Source organism: Rhea pennata, chromosome 29, assembly GCF_028389875.1.
Source record: "Rhea pennata isolate bPtePen1 chromosome 29, bPtePen1.pri, whole genome shotgun sequence".
In the NCBI taxonomy this organism is placed as follows: Eukaryota; Metazoa; Chordata; class Aves; order Rheiformes; family Rheidae; genus Rhea; species Rhea pennata.
The window spans coordinates 5,174,293-5,193,475 of NC_084691.1; the positions used below are offsets into that span (position 1 = coordinate 5,174,293).

Sequence of the window (19,183 nt, forward strand, 5' to 3'; positions counted from 1 at the left end):
GAGGCACTTTTCTGGGATAGGCTCCTAGAAATGAGTCCTTGTACCCCAGCAATGGTGTGGCAGCGGCTAGAGCCCACAGCCCCTGTAATGATCCCTTTCTGCTTTCCAAGGCTGCTCATTATGTAGGCGTTAATTAGCATTCCCAATGCTTCCCTAATGGTAATTACAGCCTGGCAGCTGGGAGCAAAAAGCCCAGGCTCTCCCCCGCCCCAGCAGTGCCTTCTGATGCCAGTAGCAGCTGTGGGAGGGGGAGCACCCAGCATCTGGGCTTGGACGTGGGCTGGGGTTTCCAAAGGCTCTACCTCCATCCTGGTGCACTGTGAGGGGTAGAGCTGAGCCCTTTGGGCTTCAGGCCCTATTTCGGGAAGATACTAATCTTGCATAGGGTGTGTGTTGCCCTGTCAACCCCAGTCAAGCTAGGTGGACCCGTTCAGGACTAGGGTGTGTGGGTGCCCTTGGTGTGTCAAGGTGGAGGCTCCCAGCTCTGACTCTCCTGGCACTGCTCCTCCCAGCTCTGACCAGTTTTGAGGTGGTGATACAGTATGGGCTGGCCACCCCTGAGGGCCTGGCTGTGGACTGGATCGCTGGCAATATCTACTGGGTGGAGAGCAACCTGGACCAGATCGAGGTAGCCAAGCTGGATGGCACCATGAGAACCACGCTTCTGGCTGGGGACATCGAACATCCCCGTGCCATCGCCCTAGACCCCCGCTATGGGTAAGGCAGGAAGAGATATCTGTCACCAGGGCATGATGTTTGATTTGAGAAGGGACCAAGCCACAGGTTCTAGCCTGGTGGCATTCCCTCATTCAGCTGTTTTGGGAGGAGAAGCTGTTTTCCCATGTGCCCCTTGCTGAGCACCCCTCCTTGGTGTCCCTTGCAGGATACTTTTCTGGACAGACTGGGATGCCAGCTTGCCCCGCATTGAGGCTGCCTCCATGAGTGGCGCGGGTCGGCGCACCATCCACAAGGAGACGGGCTCCGGGGGCTGGCCAAATGGGCTCACCGTTGACTACCTGGAGAAGCGCATCCTCTGGATTGATGCCAGGTAACAGCAGGCCATCTTCCACCCTGGTGCCTCCTCCCCTTCCCCAGCTCCCCAGACTGCTCCAAGCGCCTCCCAACTGCCAGGGCCCTTGCCCCTCGGCCATACCGCCTAGCTCTGGTATGTTCCTGATTGTGTCCATGTTGCTCGGCCCTTTGACTTCCAGGCTCGATGCAAAGCCCTTGCTCAGGAGGGGTCTGATGGTGCCTGAAGCATGTTCCAGCTTTTGGTCTGGGTTTTCTCCTCTGCAAGAGTTCTGACTCCCTGATGTGAACCAGTAGCCATCCTTGCCTGCAGCATTATGCAGAGCAGAGGTGGTAGTGGCTGGACCCTGGGTTGTTGCTGTTGTGTGAAATACTTGGCCCTTGCCTGTGCCCCGTTGTCAGCCTGCTCTCACCCCTTGTCTCCCTCTCCCTATCTCTGTTGGGGTGCAGGTCAGATGCTATCTACTCAGCTCTGTATGATGGAACAGGGCACATTGAGGTGCTACGGGGCCACGAGTACCTGTCGCATCCTTTTGCTGTAACCCTCTATGGGGGTGAGGTATACTGGACTGACTGGCGCACCAACACACTGGCCAAGGCCAACAAATGGACCGGGCATAACGTCACAGTGGTGCAGAGGACAAACACGCAGCCCTTTGACCTGCAGGTGTATCACCCCTCCCGGCAGCCACTGGGTGAGGCCTGGAGGAGACTGTGATGTGGGGTAGGAGAAGAATGGTGGGGACATGGTGTTTGCACTCAGTGTGTGCCTGTATCTGCTCAGTGTGTTGTGGGCAAGTTGTTTCCACTCCCATGCTTCATGAGGGAGAAAGCTCCTGCAAGCTTGGGAGCCTGCAGACTGCCCGTGCTCACCTCCCAGCTGAGCCAGGAGATTCCCTCCACGGCTCTGGCCACCAGTGCAGAGAAAATGCCCTGGTTTCATGAAGCCAAAGGGTAAGGGTGGCCTGGCTCCCTCTCAGGTCTTGGGGCAGTGATGGGGCGAGCTGTTCCCTGAGCAGGGGCATCTGCAGCACTCTCTGGAGCTTGGGGGCAAGCAGCCCCACAAGCAGAGGTGTTGCTGATTGTTTTTCTCTCTTTGCAGCTCCGAATCCCTGCGAAGCCAATGGGGGTAAAGGGCCGTGCTCCCACCTCTGCCTCATCAACTACAATCGCACTCTGTCCTGTGCCTGCCCACACCTTATGAAACTGGACAAGGACAACACAACCTGCTACGGTAGGGATGTGTCCAGGGCTCTGCTCCCGGAGAGGAGGAGAAGGCACCCTGCTGCAGGCCTCACTGGGCTTTCCAGAGTGAGCTCCCACTACTGCCCCATCTCACCCCTTCTTCTCAGAGTTTAAGAAGTTCCTGCTGTACGCGCGACAGATGGAGATCCGTGGCGTGGACATTGACAATCCCTACTACAACTACATCATCTCCTTCACGGTGCCCGACATTGATAATGTCACTGTGGTGGACTATGATGCCCTGGAGCAGCGCATTTACTGGTCTGATGTGCGCACTCAAACCATCAAGAGAGCCTTTATCAATGGCACTGGTGTGGAGACTGTGGTCTCTGCAGGTGAGTGAGGAGGAGTGCTCCTCTGCCCTCCTCTCCAGCCCCCATGACATGGCAGAGGCAGCATTAACTGGCACAGCTATTCCCACTGCAGAGCAAGCTGTTGGGCTTTCAGGCCTCCAAAGGCTTCTGGTCCACTTATTGGGCCCTTTCTCTCCAGTTTGAGCATCGTCCCAGAGCCTGGCCCCAAAACTAACGAGTCTCCATTCACCCTTGCCTTTCAGACCTGCCCAACGCTCACGGTCTCTCAGTGGACTGGGTTTCCAGAAACCTCTTCTGGACCAGCTATGACACCAACAAGAAGCAGATCAATGTTGCACGGCTGGATGGCTCCTTTAAGAACGCAGTGATACAGGGGCTGGACAAGCCTCACTGCTTGGTGGTTCACCCCCTCAAAGGGTAGGTGTCTCAGCTATGGGCTGGCTCGGGAGCACTGTGGCTCTGCACTCATGTCTCCAGCGTGGGGGCAGCAGGAGCCCAGTGTGCCAGCAGGCTCAGATGCAGAGGGCCAGGAGCGTCAAAGGAAGTGAAGGTGTGTGTACAGGCACGTGTGTGTGTGCGTGGTAGAATCAGTACATGTGCAGAAGGCTGGGGAGAACAGATTGCACTTTGTATGTGTCTGCGCACGTAGGAGTGCTGTAAGAAGAGGAGATAGGCCTCAGCTTAGGAGGTGTGCATCTGCCAGTGTGCCTGAACAAGCAGGCTGTGCTTCTGCAAAGGCTTGCGTGTGTGTGTGTGTAGGAGAGTGTATGTGGCGCTGAACAGGCTGCAGATGAATGTTCAGCCATGAGCATGTGCCTGTGTGTGTGTGTGTGTGTGTGTGTGTGTGTGTGTGCAAAAGGAAGAGGACAGGCTGCAGCTCTGGGCATGGGGGCCTTGCTGGATGGGGGTGCATGTGTTCTTGCAAACACCATGCTCGCTTCCCTGGAGCTGTGGGCCCAGTGCTTGAGGCAAGGCAGCCAGCCTGTCCTGGCTGTGTGGCAGGAGGGAGAGAAGGGCTCACCAGAGTCTGAAGAGGAGGTAAGGGTGCTGGCTGGTATGGTGGGATGCTGGCAGAGCTCAGAGGGATGAAGTGAGCAGGAGAGGTGGGCCTCAGTGAGGGAGAAGTGGGTCGTTCCGTTAGACGTGCCACACTCACCATGCTCTCACTGGTACAGGAAGCTCTACTGGACAGATGGGGACAACATCAGTGTGGCCAACATGGATGGCAGCAACCGCACCCTCCTCTTCACCAACCAGAAGGGGCCTGTTGGTACGGATGTCCCTGCACACTCCTGCAGATAGCCCCTGCCTCCCAGCTCCCTGGCTGGCCCCAGCCGCTAGTGCGAGCTGCTGATGGTCCCTTGTTTTCCAGGGCTGGCCATTGACTACCCAGAGAGCAAGCTGTACTGGATCAGCTCTGGCAACGGCACCATTAACAGGTGTAACCTGGATGGCAGTAGCTTGGAGGTGATTGAGACGGTGAAGAGCCAGCTGAGCAAGGCGACTGCGTTGGCCATCATGGGTGAGAGCTGGCAGGATGACAGGGGCACTTGCAAAGCTATGTACCATTCCCAGGCTGAGACTACTCACTGCCACCTCTAGCAGCTGTGGGAGGGGATGAGACCTCTTGTTCCCATGTCATTGCATGTGAATCTGTGTGGAGCTGCAGCTCTACCCTGCAGATGGGAAGAGACAGGTGGATGGCGGAGGAAGAGGGTGCAAAATCTGCTGCATGCTCCTGCTTCCTCTCCAAACAGGTGACAAGCTGTGGTGGGCTGACCAGGCCTCGGAAAGGATGGGCACCTGCAACAAGAAGGATGGCACAGAGGTGACTGTGCTGCGCAACAGCACCACATTGGTAATGCACATGAAGGTGTATGACGAGAGCATCCAGCAGGGTAAGCTCGCTTTCCTGCCAGCAGAGGTTTCCACAGGGCCGGGGAGAGGATCTCGTGCTCTGCTGGCAGCCCTGGGGCTGCCCAGGCCCTTTTCTGTGCTGGCCCATGCCTGCCCATCATCCCTGCACCCAGTTCTTCAAGAGCTGTCAGAACCCCCATGTCTCCTGCTGCTGCACTGTGCAGCAGGCAGCAATGGCCCTGGCTGCCTTAGCCTTCCCCCAGCTGCCTGCAGCCCTTGGACTTGGCTCAAGCCCCCAGCCACCTCTGACTTCCTCTTCTCTCCACGGTAGCTGGAATCAACCCCTGCAGTGTAAATAATGGCGACTGCTCTCAGCTCTGCCTCCCCACTTCAGAGACTTCCCGGTCCTGCATGTGCACTGCTGGCTACAGTCTGAAGAGCGGACAGCAGTCCTGTGAGGGTGAGTCTGCACCTGCTCCTTGTGCCCCTTGGCTACCCTCCCCTCCCACTGGGTCCCTAGGGAGCGGAGAGGCCCCAAGACCTTGCATATCATGGTGCCAAGCAGCTGAGCCGATTGCAGGAGTGGGAGTGAAGCCTGCGTGATGCTCGCTGCACTTTCCGAAGGCAGCTGGTGGTGGCTCCTTGTGGGGCTGCCTCCTCTTTGGCAGCTTTGTGCCAAGCAGGGCTGCAGGTGACTAGGCACCGCAGCAGGGTGGGAGCCCAGAAGGGGCTGAAGTTGGCTGCAGGGTGACTTGTGTGCCTACAGGGTGCTGTGCAGGGGCAGGCAGGCTGGATCTAGGAGGAGCAGGTCTCTTTACAGGAACTAACTGCTCCAGCTTTAGGGGACAGAGGGCAAGATGCCATGGTGGGAACTGAGGTGGAAGCTCTTGGAGGAGAGAGGACACCTTTGTTACTGGTAGTGGGGATGGGTCACTGAGTCCCCGAAATCATGGAGAATGGGACTGGGCAGCCTGGCATGGGATTGGCTGGCCCCTCCTGCTCCATGGCTGGGGTAGCTCCTGTGAAGTCATCCTACTCTGCAGGTGTTTCCATGCCCCTGGGGGAGAGCAAAGTGTCAGACCGGCAGCTGTGAGCAACCTCTCCCGGGTGCCTTTAGCAGCTCAAGCTCCCCATTAGCATTTGCCCTGCAATTCCCAAATCTCTGCCCAAATTGCCTCTATAACCCTTGGGAGGGAAAAGCACCCCACCCCCCCCAATCATTCACTGCCAAGGCCTCTCTCAATGGCTGTTTTTGTGCAAAATGTTCTGGGTATTTTTGGACGGGACTGGCAAAGTTGCAGCACCATCTGGGTCAGGGCAGGGACTGAATAACAAGCGCTACCCTGACCCAAATGTGACGCTGAGCTCTTGTCAGCGCTTGGCGGGGGTGGAGGGAGCCCTGGAACAAAGCAGCTGCACTCATGCCTCCCCTGTGTCCCCACGTGGATCCAGACCCCACCCTGAGTAGGTCTCTGAGCTTGCAGCCTCCAGGTGGATCCATTTGCTGGGCTCCTGCGACAGCTCCAGACACAACTCCTGGGAGCTGCCCAGTCTTTCCTGTCCTTACGTCCGGGGCCCAGCTGCGGAGCAGGCTGTGAGGTGGGCATTGCACCTGCCTCACGGCAATGCCTCCAGCAGCGTCCGAGCCTGCCAGCAGCTCCAAGCAGCATTGTCTGATCCCCTGCTCTGTCCACCATCCCTCCACTATCCCAGGCCTCATGCCTGGCATGGCATGTGATGCTGCGGTGGTGGGTGGCACCCAGGCTGCTGCTCCTCTGGCTGTCGAGCAGGTTTCCAGGGGGCTGTGACTGTCACTGAGGCCTGTGATGGTGCAAACCTCTTCCGTGGGGTTTGAATGTCCTCGCATCTGTTTTGCAGGTGTTGGCTCCTTCCTTCTGTACTCAGTCCATGAGGGGATCCGTGGCATTCCCCTGGATCCCAATGACAAGTCGGATGCTCTGGTGCCAGTGTCTGGGACCTCTCTGGCTGTGGGGATTGACTTCCATGCAGGTGTCTGAAGGGGCTGGGAGCTGGGATGCCTGGCTTTGCTGCTGCTCCTCGGGGAAGAGCTGCTCTGCCTCTTGTGGGTGGCAGGAGCTGGATGGGGAGGAAGGAGGGAGCAAGGGAGGTGGAGGCTGCTCTGACCCCTGACCCTCATGTTGCCAGGGTGATCCCTTTGACCCTGAAAGAGCAGCTGCTCTCTGCCAAACCTGGTCCCCAGAGATCCCAGGACACTGCGCTGGTTTCTCACGACCCCGCTCCTCTCCCTTCTCTGTTGGGAACCGTTCCCCTGCACCTTGTTCCCTGACAGCCTCCTCTGCTCCCTACACTTCTGGCAGGAGGCCCTGCTCCTGCAGTACGCAGCCCTTCCTTGGGCAGCGTCTTTCCGTAGAGCATCTCCCATCTGTGTCTTGGGTCCCCCTGCCAGGGCTGCAGGAGGGAGCTCTTCCCACGTCTGTGCCATCCTTGGGGTGACCCAAAGCTGGTGATTGACCTGAGTGCTTCAACCTGCCCCCTCCTAGAGAACGATACCATATACTGGGTGGATATGGGTCTGAGCACCATCAGCCGGGCCAAGCGGGACCAGACATGGCGGGAGGATGTGGTTACCCATGGCATTGGCCGAGTGGAAGGCATCGCTGTGGACTGGATTGCAGGTGAGAATTGTGCTCCTGAGCAAGGAGATATCCATGAGGAGTCAGCGGCAGGGCTCGCATGGTTGTTCATTGTTCCCCTCTCCCCAGGGAACATCTACTGGACAGACCAGGGTTTCGATGTCATTGAAGTGGCCAGGCTGAATGGGTCCTTCCGCTATGTGGTGATCTCCCAGGGGCTGGACAAGCCACGGGCCATTACAGTCCATCCAGAGAAGGGGTGAGGAACCACACAAAGCTGCCCGGAGGGTGCTGTTGCTCCTGTGGGAGGCTGTGGTTGCACCCAGCAGAGGAGCAGGGCTTCCAGGTCTCTCCTATTCTCTCTGGCACTGCCTTGTGCCACGCCAAGGGAGAGGCCCAGGATGTCCAAAGCAGCAGTTGGATTTACACACCCCACTTTCAGCGATGTGCTGAGCTGGCTCCCTAGGGGTGCTGAGAAATCACAACTCTCCTTGACTTTGTGGAGGACCTCATGTTTGTCCTCCCCTCTGAGGCCAGGGATGCTGCTCCTGATGAGCCCTGTGCATGTCCCTGTTCCCCTCCCTTGCAGGTACTTGTTCTGGACAGAATGGGGGCAGTATCCCCGCATCGAGCGGTCTCGCCTGGATGGCACTGAGCGGATGGTACTGGTGAATGTCAGCATCAGTTGGCCCAATGGGATATCGGTTGACTATGAGGTACGGTGGCATTTGGAAGGACAGTGCCCCCCTCAACAGCCTTCCCACAGGCCTGGCAGGGAATTTGCCAGCCTAAATGGTCCCTGCAGGGATGCAGGTGTCAGTGGGACTGAGCCTTTGGAGGGGACAGCCATCCTCCCCAGGGCTCTGGAGCCTCCCCTCTGGTGCAGGGAAGCTTGTCCAGGATTGTCATCTTCCGAACCTTAGGCATGATAGGCTGCCTGGTAGGGTTTCTCAGGCCCAGCACCTGCCCTGTACCTCTGTGCTCTCCTGCTGACTGGGCTGGTTTCTTGTCTACTTCAGGATGGAAAGCTTTACTGGTGTGATGCTCGAACTGACAAGATTGAACGAATTGACCTGGAGACTGGAGAAAACCGAGAGGTTGTCCTCTCCAGCAACAACATGGATATGTTCTCGGTGTCTGTCTTTGAGGATTACATTTACTGGAGTGACCGGTACAGTCCCTGACTTGGTGGTGCTGTGAGTGGCCAGGGCTGGCAGGGAGGAGCAGGAGGCAGGAGGATGGGGAGACTGGGCAGGTCTTCGGGTTGCTGTTGGTGGAAAGCAGCAGGACAGAGGGAAGGTCGTGGTGGGCTGGTGCTGCCCAGCTGGCTTGAGCCCTGCGTCTGCCGCTCAGTGACGCCTTCCTTTCCCAGGACCCATGCAAATGGCTCCATTAAAAGAGGCAGCAAGGACAATGCCACGGAGTCGGTGTCTCTGCGGACAGGGATTGGTGTGCAGCTGAAGGACATCAAAGTGTTCAACCGCGCCAGGCAGAAGGGTAGGACTGGGCTGGGAGCCAAGTTTGGGCAGCCTCGCGTGGCTGAGCCGAGTGGTGGACGTCATCTCCCACCACGGACAGATGCGAGGGGAGGGGGAAGGAGACAAATGGGCTGCTGTGTCCTTATGAAAGGACTGTGTCATGGTGTGGGTTGAGCCCCTTTCTTCACCTGCTTCCTCTGGGAACTGGAGGAGAGGTGAAAAGTTGTCCAGCAGGAACATCCTCCCGCACAGAGCCTACACAGACCTCTAAATAAAGACTCTCTTCTGCCACAGGCACCAACATCTGTGCGCAGAGCAATGGGGGCTGCCAGCAGCTGTGCCTCTTCCGGGGCAATGGGCAGAGAACGTGTGCCTGCGCCCATGGCATGCTCTCCGAGGATGGTGTGAGCTGCCGGGACTATGATGGCTACCTGCTGTATTCGGAGCGCACCATCCTCAAGAGCATTCACCTGTCAGATGAGAACAACCTCAACGCGCCCATCAAGCCCTTTGAGGATGCAGAGCACATGAAGAACGTCATCGCCCTGGCCTTTGACTATCGCTATGGCTCCAAGGGCAGCAACCGCATTTTCTACAGCGACATCCACTTTGGCAACATCCAGCAAATCAATGATGATGGCACAGGGCGCAAGACCATTGTGGAGAGTGAGTGCTGTGGGCTCCCCTCCTCACATCTTCCCATGTCCCCTGCTTTTCTGCTGCTTTTCCCAGTTACCTCTTCCCAAGCTCCCTCCTTCCTCACCTGGGGACTTTCTCCTTTCCTTCATTAATGCTTTGGGGGGAAGTGTTTTGAGTGATGACTGTTAAGGATTCAGCAGTGAATTTTCTACTGGGGTCTCTAGAAGAGACAACAGCTTGTGACAGAGGACTGGAAGGTAGTAAGGAGCAGTCTGCTGAGCTTGTTCTGTCAGGGAAGCACCTCTGAAAGCTCAGGCATGCACATGTGTGTGCATTGCTCTAGAAATGAGGCACTGCAGCAAACTTTGGAATTGCTCTGTGTTTGCCTTTAACTTCCAAGACAGAACAGTGCAGCCTGAACAAACCTTGCCATAGCCTGGCCCCATGTTTGCCTCAAAGCCCTTGGTTTGCACTTGATTAGTTTTATTAGCTCCTACAGCTGTTGGAAGGACCATGTCTGTTGCTTTGTGTCGCTAGGGAAAGCCTCCAGCAAGGGTTATAAATGTGCTCACTAATGACTGTATTTACATTTGGCACTTGAAATAGCTTTTATTACTGAGATCAAGAGAGCAGGTCCCGTGTCTTGTAGCTGGTTCATTAAACCTTTTGTTGATCATTAATGGGGAAGGAAGGATGGTGGAAGGTGTGTGGTTCAAGTTCGTGGACTGGGGCTCCAGAAGGAAGAGAATATTTTTCCCTGTTCTGTCATAGATCTTCGTCTCACTCTGGGCTCATCACTTTGTGCCTTGGGGCCTCTCCTCTCCCATCCTGAGGATGGGGAGACTTTTCTCTTCTTAGTGTTGCTGCTTAGGGGCAGCTGGAGGAGATGGAAGGTTGAGGGAGTCCACAGTGCCTGTTCTCTCTTCAGATGCTGTGCCCAGGCTCAATAGCTGGTTGTGCAGAGTGAGCTCCTCCTGCTGCTCTCAGGCTCTCAAGATACACAAGTGCCACGACTTGTTTCATGTCCTGCTGCTGAGGGATTTTTTTGGGGTGTAATTAAAAGCAATAATGTCAGGCTTCCAAAGAGGCCACACTAAATGTCACTGTTAGCACTGGTTGTGCAGGATGAGCTGGGATGCCCAGCAGGAGCAAGGGGGTGGACACAGCCCCAGGGCCGGGATCTCACCCATGTCCTCATCCTCCCCTCCTGCAGATGTGGGCTCGGTGGAGGGACTGGCCTACCATCGTGGCTGGGACACGCTCTACTGGACGAGCTATACCACTTCCACCATTACCCGCCACACTGTGGACCAGAGCCGTCTGGGGGCTTTTGAGAGGGAAACTGTGATCACCATGTCGGGAGACGATCATCCCCGGGCCTTTGTGTTAGACGAGTGCCAGAAGTGAGTGGCAGTCACCCTTGAGGCTGGGGCCAGCCAGCTGTGTCCGTATGATCCAGGGCCAGTGTCTGGAGAGGCACCCCTCCTCTGGGTCGGAAATGCTGGTTCTCACTTCCCAAGCCTGCTGAGTTCTCCAAATGGAGGCTGTATCAGACTGGTGCCCCAGGGAGGAAGAGTCCCCTGTCCCCCCATCCGTACACAGCCCTCCCTGGATTGCAGCCAGCACCCAGAAGCAGAGGCAGAAACCGCATCCTAATCCCCTTCTGTGGCACCATTGAGTGCCACCCTTCCCAGCTGCCTTGTTCATCTGCTCCTGCCCCCTTTATGTGGGGAACAATGACCCTATCCATCCCAAAATCCCTGGAAACTCCACAGTGATAAAGGGATGGGCCCCTACCATCTGCCAGTGGCTGGGATGAGTGGATCCAACATGTATGGAGAAAGGTGGGATTTTCAAAGGCATTTTGTATCTTTTCCCTTCCAGCCTGATGTTCTGGACCAACTGGAATGAGCAGCACCCCAGCATCATGCGTGCCACTCTGTCTGGTGCCAATGTCCTCATCATCATTGACCAGGACATACGGACGCCCAATGGGCTAGCGATTGACCACAAGGCCGAAAAGATTTACTTCTCAGATGCCACACTGGACAAAATTGAGCGCTGTGAATACGATGGCTCCCACCGCCATGTGAGTCAAGGCCAAACTCACTCTGACTCCCACACCGGGGACAGGGGAGAAGGGGGAGGAGTGCTGAGAGGCAAGTCCTGGACTGGGCAAAGCAGAATGGTTGAAGTTGGAAGGAGCAGAGCTGTTCCTGTGGCAAGGGGAAGTCAAGTCTTCCCTTGAGCTGACACACTGGGATAGGAGCTGTTTGGGATGATGCTGGGAACTATGTCCTGCAGCCAAGATCCCTGGTGCTCATGGTTTGCCAATGTCTGGCAGGTGATCCTGAAATCGGAACCTGTGCACCCCTTTGGCCTGGCTGTCTATGGTGATTACATCTTCTGGACGGACTGGGTACGCAGGGCTGTACAACGAGCTAACAAATACGTGGGCACCGACATGAAGCTTCTGCGTGTTGACATCCCCCAGCAGCCCATGGGTATCATTGCTGTGGCCAACGACACCGACAGCTGTAAGAACACCACCCCACACACTTACCCCCACATATCCCTGCCATACCTGGCCTCCTCTCAAGCTATGGTGGCTTCTTGAACCCCCTGCCAGACCATTCTGGCTCTTCTAGCCCTTCTCAGGCTGGAGGAAAGTGGAGTTTCTCCCACCATCTTTCCTGTCCTGTGATTACCTGTTAGAGGCTCTCACACCCTAAAGCCATGTATCCCCCAAAGTCTGTTCATGTCCATCCAAGGCTGGAGAAGAAGAGAATTTGCCCCATTTGTGCTGTTCCCAGGGCATCCTCTTTATGAGGTGTGAGGAGGCTGGGAGCTCCCAAACTCGTGCATCCCTCCATAGCCCCCTTTTGAAGAGCTCGAGGGAGAGCCCAGACCTTCCCATTCCCCACAGGTGCATTAGGGGAAAGGGTTGCTCAGATGCTGTTCTGCATCTCTCCTAGGTGAGTTGTCCCCCTGCAGAGTGAACAATGGTGGCTGTCAGGATCTCTGCCTGCTCACGCCCAAAGGACATGTCAACTGCTCCTGCCGTGGCGAGCGCATCCTGCAGGAAGACTTCACCTGCAAAGGTGGAGAGGAAGTGGAAGTGGGGAGCTGGTGGGGATGGAGAGGGGAAGAGGAAAGATGCAGGAGGTGGGGGAGGTAGCCTGTCTCATCCCAGCAGAATTGACATTCCTCACCTCCCCCCAGCCCTCAACTCCACCTGCAATGTGCACGATGAGTTTGAATGTGGGAATGGTGACTGCATTGACTTCAGCCGGACCTGCGACGGTGTGGTCCACTGCAAGGACAAGTCAGATGAGAAGCAGTCCTACTGCAGTAAGGTTCCTCCTCTTGTTGCTTTGCTTGCACACCCACTCACGTGCGCATACACCCTACTTCGGCTGTCAGCTCTGCTGGCCAAAGCGAGCCAGGCCTCCTAGGTTGTCTCCTCACATCCATTCACTCTTAGCCCCTCTGTTTGCTGGGGGCAGACTAGAGAGTGGGGTGCTGTGAGCTATCTTGAGGAGGCTGAAGCACTCTTCTAACACCAGCCCTTGCTCCTCAGCTGGGAAGGGTCTCTCTGCTGGGCAGAGGCCAAGCTTAACCTTCTGATGTTGCCAGCATAATGCAAGGGAATCTGTTTCCTGATCTTGCTCCATGTGGTTTCTCTGCTGCTGAAGGTCCTTGAAGAGCCAGAGAGCCTGAAGGCCCTTGCTCTCCCCTTGCCCTCATATTCTTCTCTCTTCTGCAGGCAGCCGCAAGTGCAAGAAGGGTTATCTGCATTGCATGAATGGCCGCTGCATTGCTAGTCGCTACTGGTGCAATGGCGTGGATGACTGCGGAGACAACTCAGACGAAGTGCCATGTAACAGTAAGCAGGCTGGCTGGCACTGTGCCAGCCCTTACCAGCACTCTGTCAGCTGTCTGGGACAGGGAGAGAGGCTTCAGGAGTGAGTTACTTTCAGCTTGACAGGATCATAGCAGAGCCAGGGCTTAGTAGAGTCAAGGTTAAAACCCTGGTTGTGCTGCATGTTCTGTGCACTAGTTTTGTAAAACACCCCCTGATAGCTGGGAAGAGGAACTCCTGAGAAGGGCAGTGCAGCAACTGAAGCTACTTAAAAATAGTGGTTTAATATCCAGGAAGAGCACAAGATGGTGGCAAGGTGCCATGTCACTGCTGCTGTACTCCTGAGAAAAGGGCACCCATGTGTCTCCAAGGGCAGCATCCTACCAAGGTGCCTGTTCAGAGCCACAGGTCTGCAGGAGCCTGTCTGCTTGGGTTAGAATTGCTTGAATAGCTTAGGAGCGTCTCTGTGCCAGGCCAGGCCTCCTCACAAAAGGCAGATGAGTGCAGACATGGAAGGCAAAATTAATAAGTGAGAGAGGAACCAACCAGGAGGGGGGATAGACAGCTGGGAGTGCAGATCCAAGGCTGGGCAGGGCTGCTGGGCAGAAGGCAGCATACTCACATGTGTGCCAGTGTGGCTGCAGTGCAGGCAGAGGGCCATGGGTGGCTGCAGCAATGGGTTCTGCTGGCCTCACAGCTGTGGGTTTCCCTGCGTTGCAGAAACGAGCTGCGCAGCCACAGAGTTCCGTTGCCGGGACGGGAGCTGCATTGGGAATTCAAGCCGCTGCAACCAGTTCATCGACTGTGAGGATGCTTCTGATGAAATGAACTGCAGTGAGTGACCCAGTTGCCATCCTGTCCCCTGTTGCCTCCCCACCTGTGACATTCCTGTAGCCTTCAGAGATGCTCGTGCCTTCTGTGTCTGCGGGCAGGAAATTCTGGGTCCTGCAGCTTGCTTCAGGCTGTGGGACTTGTGTTGAATGGGAAGGAAAGGAGGGAGAAGGATCTTGGTTCAGATGCCATCAGCAGAGGCCGGTCCAGATTGGCCTGTGTGCTGGAAGAGGTACAGGTCCTCCCTCTTGCTACCAGCCCACATGCACAGTGCTCAGCAACTTGCTGTCTGACAGCTCTTTAGAAGCACTTAGCGAGGTGGTAGGAAATGTGTGTTGCCCCAGCAACATGGGGCTGCAGGAGACGCATGGGGCGAGATCAGTGTGGTGCTGGGGCAGAGTGGGCAGAGCTGCTCTCCAGAGGGCGAGGGCTTGTGCTGCTGCCCAGTGGGAGCTGAAGCAGAAGGGCTGTACCACAGGCAGGCAGCACCCATCACCGGGGACGTTTGGTCTTGTTCCTTGCAGCCGCCACTGACTGCAGCAGCTATTTCAAGCTGGGAGTGAAGGGCACAACCTTCCAGAAGTGCGAACACACCTCCTTGTGCTATGCACCAAGCTGGGTGTGTGATGGGGCCAACGACTGTGGAGACTACTCAGACGAGCGCAACTGCCCAGGTAAGAGCGAGGCGAAGGGCCTGGATGAGCAGGCTCGGCGCTGCCCCAGGGCCCAGATGTCACATGAACTCACTGGCCAGCTGCTGCGCTTCATGGTCCACATCTGTTTAGGCAGTGGATGCTCTGCATCACAAGGATTGCCTTGCTTTCCTGTGGTGGGGGGTGCTGTTGGGCGCTGCTGTGCTACACCAGTACAAAGCAGGTTTGGGGAGGAATCTCTCTGGGGTCCTGTCCCTGGGCCTGCATTCGGAGCCATTCTGGGCATGAAGATAGGTAGAGCTCCATCAGTGTCACCAAACTTACTGTTTTCCTCACAAACCAGGTGGGAGAAAACCCAAATGTCCAGCCAATTACTTTGCCTGTCCAAGCGGGAGGTGCATCCCTATGACCTGGACCTGTGACAAAGAGGATGACTGCGAGAATGGAGAAGACGAGACTCACTGCAGTGAGCGGCAGGGTGGGGAGAGCCAGGGACCCCCCAGGGTCATAGCAGGGCTGGCAAAAGCAAGGCATGCTGTGGGGGGAAGGCAGCAGCCGCTTCTTTCTCTGAAATCCCTTTGTCAAGGACCAGGGTCCAGATTCTTCGCCCCTTTGTGGTCTGATTCCACGAACTGGGGCTTTTGCCTGTGACTGAAACAAATGTCCTTGCATGCTTGTTTAGTTGGTACAGGCACATGTGTTTGCGGTTGTTCTGAGGGTGTCCTGCTGGGGTTCTGAGTTCTGTGACTTAGCTCACTTGATTTTTGTTTTTAGTTTAACCTTTCCCTGAGCAAACCTCAGATCATGGCTTCCCTCTAGAACAGGGAACACTCCATCAGTCCTGCTCCTCACGTGCCCATCAACACTATATATGGGCCTTCACAGGGCTGAGTGAGCTCCATACACAGTGGCACCCTGAACTGCAGCCTGTGGGCTCAGCCTGGCTGCTCTGCACTGCAGCATCCTTCCTCCACGCTACCCAGCCCTAACATCCTCCTCTCCCCTGCCAGACAAATTCTGCTACCCCGTGCAGTTTGAGTGCAACAACCACCGCTGCATCTCCAAGCTGTGGGTGTGCGATGGGGCAGATGACTGCGGGGATGGCTCTGATGAAGATGACCGCTGCCGTGAGTCACTCAAGCCCCCAATCTGACCTCTGTCTGTTCATGCCTGTGATGTTGCCCCCTCGCCAAGATCCAGCCTCTGCCCCTGCCTACCCCTACCGTTGCTTTTCTGTGCCTGGGCCCTGCTGTTCACCTGGACATGCACCGTGGGGACACACAACCCCAGCGTGCGGGTTCTCCAGCAGCCTAACCACCAGCCTTTCTGTCTGTCCCTCCTGCAGGACTGACAACGTGCAGTGCTGGATCCTTCCAGTGCCCAGGCACCTACGTGTGCGTGCCGGAGCGCTGGCTCTGTGATGGAGACAAAGATTGCACAGACGGTGCTGATGAGACCCTGGCTGCTGGCTGCTGTGAGTCACCTGGGCTGTGCACGGCAGGGTGTGGGGAGCTGCTGCAGTGGAGCCAGCACCTGCATGGTGGCAGAACAGGGGCCTTATCCTGCCCACTTCCCCACCAGGCTCACAGTGAGGATGTACAGTGCTGTGGTCACAGCACACTTGGGTATGGGGACCTTTGGATGCCTTTCCCATGCTGCAAGGGGGGAGAGAGTATCACCTCGTGGTGCAGTAGCTGAAGGCACCCAGTTGCCTGGTTCCTGTTCCTGGTCAGGGACTGTGGTGCAGCCCCCTGCTCAGATGGGGAAGCCGCACAAGGGAGGCTCTGTTCTGTGTGGGTGCCTCTGTCCCATCCAAGCTCCTCTGAGCCCAGAACCCTGAGACAGCTTCGGGGAGCTGGTGGGAGAGCTTCAGCCTGCCCTGTGGGCCACTGGAGAGGGTGGCTGACAGCAGTGCCTCATTGCAGTGTACAACAACACGTGTGACGAGCGGGAGTTCATGTGCCGAAACCGGCAGTGCATTCCCAAGCACTTTGTCTGTGACCATGACGACGACTGCGGCGATGGCTCAGATGAGTCTCCAGAATGTGGTGGGTGTTCGTGGGGCAGGGGGATGCATCTTCTGCAGCACTGGCCCTGGTGGCCCCTTGGGATCTCCTGGGCTTGGAAATGGGACCCTGGAGGGGGAGGCAGCAGAGCATCTGAGGGGGTTGGAAGTGGGGAAAGATGAGGGATGCAGAGATGGGGCAGCAAACACAGGCTCTGAGCATGACTAGGGAGACAAAGCCACACAGCATTTGTCTTTGTTGGTGCATGCAGCCCTGCCGCGGGGGAGCTGAGCCTTGGGCACCCCACCAGGGCTCAGTACCTGTGGCACTTGCCTGAGCCACCACCTACGCTGCCCACAGAGTACCCAACTTGTGGCCCGCATGAGTTTCGCTGCGCCAATGGCCGCTGCCTCAGCAACAGCCAGTGGGAGTGTGACGGCGAGTTTGACTGCCATGACCACTCAGATGAGGCGCCCAAGAACCTGCGCTGCACCAGCCCTGGTACCTGCAGGGTAGCAGGGGTGAACTGGCGGCCTGAGAAGCTGCCCCTGTGCTGCATCGTGCCTGGTGGCCCTAACGTCTCCCTGCCCTTGCAGAGAACAAGTGCAATGACTCCTTCTTCCTGTGCAAGAATGGCAAGTGCATCCCGGAGGCCCTGCTTTGCGACAACAACGATGACTGCACAGATGGCTCCGATGAGCTCAACTGCTTCATCAACGAGTGTCTCAACAAGAAACTCAGTGGCTGCTCCCAGGAGTGTGAGGACCTCAAGATCGGGTACAAGGTAGGGGCCTGGTCTAGCCTCTTGGGCAGAGGCAGGTGGCTGGGGGACACCCTTGCATGAGGGGTGCTTTTCTCCTGCAGTTGGTGTCAGGCAATGTGCATGCAAGCAATCCTGGCTGGTGCCTGTGTGTGCTGCTCTCACATCTTCAAGCTCTCTGTGCCTGAGCCCACTTGTCCCACAGTGATGAATGTCAGGCTGCAACATGTCCCTGGATGTATCTAACAGCTCCTGGTTGCTTTCTGCAGTGTAGATGCCGTCCTGGGTTCAGACTCAAGGACGATGGGAAGACGTGCATTGACATCGATGAGTGCTCCACCACTTACCCCTGCAGCCAGAAATGCATCAACACACTGGGCAGCTACAAGTGCCTCTGCATAGAGGGCTACAGGCTCAAACCTGACAACCCCACCAGCTGTAAAGCTGTCACAGGTGAGAGCCCAGAGAGGCATTAGGGGTGGAGATGCTGTTCTAGGGACTGTGGGGTGCTGCCAGCACTGGAGCGAGCTGTGGTGCTCTGCAAGGGGATGTAGCTGCAGCTGCCACAGGAAGGAGGAGCAGGGAGGCATAGAGGGACCCAGATCTGGGTGCTACTGGATGCAGGAGATCTGCCCATGGCCCTTCTGTGACATCTCTTGGTTTCCTTGTGCAGATGAAGAGCCCTTCCTCATCTTTGCCAACCGGTACTACCTAAGGAAGCTCAACCTAGATGGCTCCAACTACACCCTACTCAAGCAGGTACGAGGCGAGCGAGGGCACCCAAGGGTGGCACCAGCCCCGGGGCCAGGCCCCACTGCTGGCATAGGGGCCTGGTGGGGGTGAAACTGGCAGCACTGGGAGACCAGAAGGGGGGATGTGAGTTAGGGTCTTGGCTTCTGACACAGATGATAGGTCCTGTATAAATAATAGCTCTCACTATAAATACATGCTAGATCCTGTGTAAACAGTAGCTTTTCAGTAGCTGACCTTTATAAGGTAATATCTACACAACAGTTGTCTGTAAATGCCTTTAACTTCTCCTCTGCTGAGGCTGGGAGTTGTGGCTGGGGCCATCATAGGGATGTCTAAAGCACCTGCAACAGCAGCTTAAGCTGCTTTAATGCTTCTCTTTCCTCCCAGGGACTGAACAATGCGGTAGCTCTGGATTTTGACTATCGGGAGCAGATGATCTACTGGACAGATGTCACCACACAGGGAAGCATGATCCGCCGCATGCACATCAACGGGAGCAACGTTCAGGTGGGCAGCCAAGGAGGCCTCACTAACACCTGGGCCTCTGTTCCTTATCCAGCTCCTGTGTGGCAAGACTGCCCAGACTGAGGGGGACCAGGACTGTCAGGACCAGGACTGCCATGCGAGAGGGCGCAGCCCTGCTTTGGGGTCACCATAGGACTCAGAGCATTAGCCCAGTTCAAATGAGGCCTCCAGAGGAGGCCTTTCAGGACCATCCCAGTCAGAAATAGTCTCTGTGCTGCCCCAAAGCAGTGGGGCAAGAGAGACCATCTCCCAAGGGGTGAAGGGAGGGATGAGGCAAGGGAGTAGGGCACAACCACCTATGCGACTGTGCCCAGAGAAGGGGGACGTTGTTCCTATTCCTGAGGGACCAGGGCAGGATCTGGTTCTCCCCATCCAGCCCCAACACATGTGTTTTCTCTCAACAGGTTCTTCACCGCACAGGTCTCAGTAATCCTGATGGGCTGGCTGTGGACTGGGTGGGAGGCAACCTGTACTGGTGTGACAAAGGTCGGGACACCATCGAGGTGTCGAAGCTCAATGGTGCCTACCGCACAGTGCTGGTGAACTCGGGCTTGCGCGAGCCCCGGGCGCTGGTGGTGGATGTGCAGAATGGGTGAGAGCCTCTGGGACCTACCCC

The 19,183-nt window shown here is 56.6% G+C and overlaps 1 protein-coding gene across 3 annotated transcripts in view; it reads left to right on the plus strand.

The window, feature by feature from the left end:
• Positions 1-19,183, plus strand: part of LRP1 (LDL receptor related protein 1) — a 98,394-nt gene that overhangs the window by 64,606 nt on the left and 14,605 nt on the right. For 2 of the 3 annotated variants that reach the window (XM_062597463.1, XM_062597465.1), the window contains exons 25-59: positions 513-717; positions 884-1,048; positions 1,480-1,724; positions 2,132-2,263; positions 2,382-2,609; positions 2,831-3,005; positions 3,764-3,858; positions 3,961-4,110; positions 4,346-4,486; positions 4,777-4,905; positions 6,324-6,455; positions 6,968-7,102; positions 7,190-7,319; positions 7,650-7,776; positions 8,080-8,231; positions 8,433-8,557; positions 8,833-9,204; positions 10,391-10,580; positions 11,062-11,266; positions 11,522-11,714; positions 12,153-12,278; positions 12,400-12,528; positions 12,944-13,063; positions 13,760-13,873; positions 14,395-14,544; positions 14,867-15,001; positions 15,534-15,650; positions 15,869-15,997; positions 16,449-16,571; positions 16,890-17,030; positions 17,126-17,313; positions 17,559-17,742; positions 17,963-18,048; positions 18,430-18,549; positions 18,972-19,159. In XM_062597463.1, coding sequence (XP_062453447.1) covers positions 513-717; positions 884-1,048; positions 1,480-1,724; positions 2,132-2,263; positions 2,382-2,609; positions 2,831-3,005; positions 3,764-3,858; positions 3,961-4,110; positions 4,346-4,486; positions 4,777-4,905; positions 6,324-6,455; positions 6,968-7,102; positions 7,190-7,319; positions 7,650-7,776; positions 8,080-8,231; positions 8,433-8,557; positions 8,833-9,204; positions 10,391-10,580; positions 11,062-11,266; positions 11,522-11,714; positions 12,153-12,278; positions 12,400-12,528; positions 12,944-13,063; positions 13,760-13,873; positions 14,395-14,544; positions 14,867-15,001; positions 15,534-15,650; positions 15,869-15,997; positions 16,449-16,571; positions 16,890-17,030; positions 17,126-17,313; positions 17,559-17,742; positions 17,963-18,048; positions 18,430-18,549; positions 18,972-19,159 — 5,476 coding nt within the window. The remainder of the gene's footprint in view (positions 1-512; positions 718-883; positions 1,049-1,479; positions 1,725-2,131; positions 2,264-2,381; positions 2,610-2,830; positions 3,006-3,763; positions 3,859-3,960; positions 4,111-4,345; positions 4,487-4,776; positions 4,906-6,323; positions 6,456-6,967; positions 7,103-7,189; positions 7,320-7,649; positions 7,777-8,079; positions 8,232-8,432; positions 8,558-8,832; positions 9,205-10,390; positions 10,581-11,061; positions 11,267-11,521; positions 11,715-12,152; positions 12,279-12,399; positions 12,529-12,943; positions 13,064-13,759; positions 13,874-14,394; positions 14,545-14,866; positions 15,002-15,533; positions 15,651-15,868; positions 15,998-16,448; positions 16,572-16,889; positions 17,031-17,125; positions 17,314-17,558; positions 17,743-17,962; positions 18,049-18,429; positions 18,550-18,971; positions 19,160-19,183) is intronic. The other variant, XM_062597464.1, reaches the window with a different exon arrangement.